At 32.3% G+C, this 6854-nt stretch overlaps 1 protein-coding gene across 1 annotated transcript; it reads right to left on the reverse strand.

Annotated features, from left to right (window-relative positions):
- Positions 1-485: 485 nt before the first annotated feature.
- On the reverse strand, positions 486-4677 carry LOC120269310 (lysine histidine transporter-like 8). Its single transcript, XM_039276647.1, has 5 exons — positions 4132-4677; positions 1951-2084; positions 1447-1874; positions 1232-1363; positions 486-1137 (listed from the first exon to the last, which is right to left on the reverse strand). Exons 1-5 carry the CDS (start codon positions 4656-4658, stop codon positions 652-654), a joined length of 1707 nt encoding a protein of 568 aa, XP_039132581.1. The 5' UTR covers positions 4659-4677; the 3' UTR covers positions 486-651.
- Between the last annotated feature and the right edge of the window lie 2177 nt (positions 4678-6854).

Raw genomic sequence — 6854 nt, forward strand, 5'->3', positions numbered from 1 at the left:
AGAGGTAAGGGTACATGTATAGGGTAGGGTTATGGGTATGGATAAGGGTTTTCACATACCTTACTCATTGCCATCCCTACAACCTCACTTGGTTTTCATCCCAATGATAAAGTTATAATTTTGCCCTCAAATGACTTCAATATTGATATAGGTTTTTTTTTTTTTATATTTAAGTATTGGGCCGAAGCCCAATTTATTTTCTTCTAGCCCACAAATGGGTTGAACCCAACAATTATGACTTAAAAAGAAAAGATCTCAACCTTCATATCAATAACTACAAAATTGTTCTACTTATATTTGGATGATCAGTTACATAGTCATAGTCACCAGACACATTGAGAGATTGTTTGTGCTCTCGTTTATTCACATTCATATCCGCAATTTAACTAGTGTTTGATTACCGCATCTTGGAGATTTATTATCAAGAAAGAACTCGAAAGATTAAATCATTGAAACAATTTTTTCAATCTTGGTAGCTATGCATTCTTGAGTTTTTATTGGACAATTATATATGATACAATAAGAGATAGTTTATATTCATTGTAGTTTTGTAAAAGTGAGCGAACAAACCGCTAATACATTACAAAACAGTACACTCATCATATTCTATAAAGTTTTCACATTCATATCAGTGATGTAACTAGTGTTTGATTACTGAGGCTTGAAGAAACGAAGCTTAATACCGGTGTCGACAAGGCCCCAAACACCTCCAACTATCAAAATGACGCTCAAAACCATACCGATGATTCCTGAACTCCAGTTAATATACCACATTGCACTGTATCTCTTAGGCTTCTTGATCACTATCCACATGAAGCAAGGATAAGCCAAAGTCACTGGCAATGCTATCCCTCCGAACAGTGCCGAAAGGTCTGATAAGAACGGAAATGCGACCGCTATGAGGAATGAAACTGCAGTGAAGAACACTCTGTTGGCGAACCGCCGCCATCTCGGGCAAGGTTTGTTGTGCTTGGTTGTGTATCCAGATTCCATGTGATCAACTACAGGCATTGCATAGATTTGGAATGAGCCGAGGCAGTTTATGACAACAAGAAGAGCTGTGAGTCCCAGCAGAGCCCTTGAGGTATCTTGCTCATGGAACTGGTACAATGCTATCAAGATCCCAGCAGAAGGTATCTGCATACCATTTCTCAAGTTATTAGCAATGAATAACCGAATGTATAAGTTGTATCGGTTTTACTAAACTCGACAAAATCTAGTTAGTAATTACCTTGTTTCCGTAAGCCCAAAATCCACCAATAGCAATGGGAAACAAACAAAAAGCTATCAACAAGTAGGCAACTTTCACGCCTCTCCACATCGGAATACGGGAAGGGTGTTTCAATGTTGAAGGCATGGTGCCCTGTGAAGCCGAAAAATTAGCTGAGAGGCTCAGACTTATATATTCAAATTCAAATCAACATTTATTTCATCAGATGTACCTACCTGAATCTCAAGAACAAGATTATGACCTCTGAACGAGAAAGCGATGATACCAAGGGCATTTAGAATGTGTATAACTTTGTCCAATGTTGTATTGGTTTTAACAGGATCATAGGACACACCAGGGAGCCTGCCCTTAACCACAGAAATGACCCAAATCAAGGTGCAGTAGGCCACTGCTGTGACTGCTCCAACAAGTGAAACACCCGCAATTGAGTTAAGGTTTGGAAGTTGAGCGAGTACGCCGGCGAGACAAGTGAAAACTAGATACCATTCAATCGCCGTCAGAGGCTGTGATTCACATGTCTGGCCACAAACAAGCTCGAAGAATAACTTCAAACTTTGGCCTCCAACGACCAGAGTTGCACTACATATACCTGCTGAGAGATACATTATGGGCACTAGTACAAGAATTTTCCCAAGTTTTGGACCTGTTAACAAGTACATTATATAAGTAATTGAGCATTATTAAATTAAACAAATGTCGTATGAATATAATATATATACCGAATGCTGTTTTTGCAAGTTGCAGATATCTGCTGTATCGAGTCCCGGGTTCTACTTCGTGCAATTGGATTAGTAACCAAAGTGTATAAAGTTGCCAAAAGAATGCCACAGTCATACACAAGATCCCCCATGTCCTGCAGAATTATCAAAAGCATGTTAATTTAATGCAATTCAGAGCTTTGTTTATGTTAATTAATTTGATCTATAATTTAAATGTTACTTCTTTTTGGATTTAACTATGTTGCTAATTACAATTTTAATCATAAAGAAGTAGTTTGGAATGGTAATTAGCATTCTTCTTTCTATGGACCTGAAAAGAATATGAAATGTTCAATGAATATATATTAAAAATTAATACACTTTGGCCAAGAAAAATAACAATTTTAATAATCTCATGTTATTTAAATTAATGAAAATTATTGAAAAGATATATGACTAGACTTGTCTCTCTTATCTCCTCAACAACCACAGCATACCTTTGCTTAGGAAAGTCAAAAACAGACAAAGAATCAATTTAATATTTGTTTAAACACCAAAGAACAAACTTGATTCAAAACTTTGAAAGTTGCTAGATTCCTCCAGCAACAACTTAAAGATGGTCACTTTGTTGAAAAACTTGTTGACAAGTTATTTGTAGTCTTTGTCATTTTATCCCAAAATTCCAATTAACTTCTCTTTCATTGATTTAGTTAGCAACAACACTCCATAAGGTCAAAATTTTGAAATATTTTATTTACTAATATTCTTTCTAGAATTTTACCCACGAAAAGTACACTATCATATAATACACTGTGACCAAGAGAAAATAATAATAGTAATAATCTCACATTATTTAATTAAATTAAAATTATTATAAATATACCTATGCATATATTATTTATAATTAGACTTGTCTTTCTTTATCTCCTCAACAACCAAAGCAAACTGTCGCTTAGGAAAGTCAAAAACATGAAAAGAATCAATATACTAAATGTTTAAACAGCAAAGAACAAATTTGATTTAAAACTTTGAAAGTTGCTACATTCCTCCAGCACCAACTAAAAATGGTCACTATGTTGAAAAACTTGTTGACAAGTTATTTGTAGTCTGCCATTTCATCTCAAAAATTCAATTAACTTCTCTTTCATTGATTTAGTTTGCAATAACACTCCACTGGGTCAAAAAAAAAAATATTTAAAATTAAAATTAAAATATTTGATTTACTACTATTCTTTGTAGAATTTTAACCATTATTTTAATTTTATCACGAAAAGTAATCTACCCATAAAATTTTATCACGGAAAGTAGACTACCCTTTAATGAAATGGTCGATATTTCATTCTTTTTCTGGCTTAAAAATTGATAGTTTGACAAGTACACTATCCTTTCTGCACACAAAAAACAAGAATTCTTAATTTCAATTTTAAATTGTTATTTTGATGAATTCTTTGAAATTAGTAAACTATAAAATAAATTTTAATTTAAACTACAAATGTATTTTGTTTTTTTAATTGTTCATCAAGATAAAACTTGACAATACCAACCTTTCTATATAAAAAAAAAAAAGAAAGTATGATTTATCTATTTTATAAAAAAAATTAATAATAATAAAATTATGAAAACCTGAATAAATTTTTTTAAAAAAATACTACCAAAAAATAGCTTCAGTCATTATAGCAATAACGTAACGTTAAAGTTAAAACACTTGACTCTCATGTATCTCATGTAAAATGTCAAAACACGTGTCTTTCTCAATATATGATTAAGACCTAATAATAATAATAATAATAATAATAATAATAATAATAAATTGTGTGCGCATGTCCAGTGACTTGTACACATTATTTTTTTTAAAAAAAACACTATTGACAAACCTGTCTATACATATCACTAATTTTAATATAATACACATGCATATAAATATTTTGAGAAATTACAAATATAACCTCACAAAAAGCTATATTTACATGTATAATTTTCACAAGTAATATAATTAACATATACATCTTATAAAACTTTTTTTTTAATTTGCATATAAAAATATAAGATTAATAGGATATGTCAACAAATACATAATTTATAAGATGCGCATCAACAATTTATTGGGTTTATTAATTTAGATGAAAAAAAAAATTCAATAATCACCAATTAAAAAAATTCTAATAAAAAAAAATAGAAAGGTGAGAGTAAGAAAGCAGTTACCATCCAAGGTATGTGAAAGCCAAAGGGAGCACAAGAGCCTGAAAGCCAACACCAGAGGTGAGCGTATGAAAGGCCGCGTAATAAACGTTGCCGTTTCTTGACTCCGTTATCGGGAGCCACGCGTCATGCGGATCCAGCTTCGTGATATGTCCCACTTCCTCGAGATACCCTTTCATCGTCACGATTGCCTTTCTCATCGGGCTCGCTAACGGCGTCATGAACCTCGGCGTTCTTAGTCCCGACTTTGGAGTCATCGGCGCAGTTTTCGGCGTCATCGGCACCGTTCTTGGTGTCATCGGCGTCATCGGCGTCCTCGGCGCAGTCTTCGGCGTGGCTGGAGCTAAGAGTGGTGAGCGGCTTAGTGATGGCGAGTGGAGCTGAGATGGAGGTGCCGAGATAGGATGCGCCATTTGGCTTGAGCCGGCGCAGGGGACGGCGTTGGCGCCGGCGCCGAAGCCGAACCCTTTTGGAGTTCTTGGAGGGCTTGTTGGTACTGAGTTTAGCTCGGTTACCTCCTCCCCTGCCATTTTCTTTTTCTCCTGCTCTTCTTTTCCTTCTTTGGCTTTGCTATTCTATATATATATATATATATATATACACTAGCAATCACACTTTTTTCATGGGTTATTATTATTATTATTATTATTATTATGATGTGTGTATGTGTGGAAATAAGCAGATTAGTCAAAATGTATAATGTGGTGTTTGAAAGTAGATTTTTGTGTGAATTCTTTTTCATTGGGTTTGGTGGGAATCATTAATTTATGGGACCTAGAGGATTTGGACTAGGTGAGTGGCAACAGATATGTAGATCTTGTGAATAAGGAAGCTAAAGCATCCTCAATTTTAGGGCTAATCATTATTTATTTATTTATTTTTGGGTAGATGGTATTGAAAAATTTGTTCTTGTCTTATTGAGTGATGATGAAGAGTGATCCCATTTTAACTATTCTTACTGTGGCTCTCCTTGGCATTTATTTTTGGGCAAGAATCATCCTCACTCTGCTAAAGATTCGTGCATGCTTGTTTTCCATTATCATAGAGTGGAGCAACGAATTATTTTTAGTGGGACAAGTGAAAAAACAATCATGAGAAAGGTCAAATTTTTAAAATATAATTTTTATATTACATATATTTAAATTTGTAAAGAGTCTTTATGAAACAATATATTTATAAATATAATTTTTTTTAAAACCTAATTTTTTAAAAATTTTATATACAAATTTATGAAGAATAATGTGGTTAAATAATAGATTTTTGTAAATAGTTTTTAAAATTATAATTTTTTAAAACTATATGTAATAATTTATAAAAATATCAGAACCATGACTTCTCTTTTCGACTTCTTAAACCATATTTAATAATTTTATTTATATAATAGATATTATTTGACAATATGACATAATCGAATGTAATATGTATATCGTTGTGGGGTATATCTCTCATCTTTTTTTATTCTAAAAGCATCTTTAGTGGGGATGCTTGAGCTCAATGAGCGTTTAACAAAAAAGTATCCCCACTATGAGCGCTCAGTTACCATTGGGCGCTAAAATAGTGGGGCATCCTTTTTAAAAATTAATTTTTAAAATTTTCAAGAGCCATGATTAATTTTTAAAATATATAAAATTTAACCATTGCCAACGGCTAATTTTTTTTAAAATTTTTTAAAATTTTTAAAATTTTAAAAGTTTATTAATAATATTGAAGATTTTTAAATTTAATTAATTTAATTTAATAAAATTTTTATTAAATATAAAAATATTTAATATTTTTTTAAAAATATTTTTAACACACATAAAAATAAAAAATAAACAAAAATCTGGGGGTTATTGGTGTAACTTCGACATCGGAGTTACTAACCCTTGATCCCAGGGTTATTAATTTAAATGTTTATTTTGAATTTTAATTTTTTAAATATATTATATAATAATTTTATTAATAATATTTAATATTTTATTAAATAAATATGTTTTAATGTAATATATAAATGTAAATAGTTAATAAATTCGATGAAATGATTGTGTGTCTTATTTTATAGTATAACTATTATGAGAGATAATTTAATAAGTAAAAGTTTAATGGATTGATGGGGTAGTATGTGCATCAAACTCTAAGATAGTCTAGCAATTAAAGATGCCTTAAGTGTGTGTGTGTGTGTTAATATATGTGCAAACAGAGGGAGCTAGGGGGGGCATGGCCCCCTTTGGTCACCTTTGGCTCCGCCCCTATTGGGATGTTGCCTCCACTTTATTTTTGCATGATAGATAGCTTAAGGACAAGACCCCAAGGAAGTTTGACCTACGCCCTTCCATGACTTTTTGATATCTAGGATCTTGGTTAGAATTTCCTAAGTGAATCAATTAGTAAATCCCAACTATTCCAAGTGACTTTACTTCTAACAAACAAACTCTACAAGCATCTATTTTACCCCTTTTTAAGCAACTTATGTGACCATATAGTTTTGGAACTTAGAAGGAATTGACCCCTTTACAATGAGATCCTTTTATGGATTTTTTAATAACAGGGGCTTGTATTTAAAAGATCAACCTGTTCAACTAGTTGGTGTGGGCCAACAAAATATTGACTCTCGTCAACCTATAAAAACAAGAATGCAATAGCCTACTCTGGTTATGTGTGGCCTTTTGCCATGTTGCTTAGGAAACCACTGGCCATCTTCTCCTTTAATGCTTCATGTTGCCCACATTTGGAATCAGTTTGGCCAT

This window comes from Dioscorea cayenensis, chromosome 2 (genome assembly GCF_009730915.1).
Source record: "Dioscorea cayenensis subsp. rotundata cultivar TDr96_F1 chromosome 2, TDr96_F1_v2_PseudoChromosome.rev07_lg8_w22 25.fasta, whole genome shotgun sequence".
NCBI classification, from domain to species: domain Eukaryota; kingdom Viridiplantae; phylum Streptophyta; class Magnoliopsida; order Dioscoreales; family Dioscoreaceae; genus Dioscorea; species Dioscorea cayenensis.

Excerpts from the sequence above, each read along its gene's own strand:
- LOC120269310 (XM_039276647.1), bottom strand. The coding sequence starts at position 4,658 with ATGGCAGGGGAGGAGGTAACCGAGCTAAACTCAGTACCAACAAGCCCT. Across the intron at positions 2,085-4,131 it reads GCTTTCACATACCTTGGATG|GACATGGGGGATCTTGTGTA; the intron begins GTAACTGCTTTC and ends ATAATTCTGCAG. Across the intron at positions 1,138-1,231 it reads TTTGGGCTTACGGAAACAAG|ATACCTTCTGCTGGGATCTT; the intron begins GTAATTACTAAC and ends AATGGTATGCAG.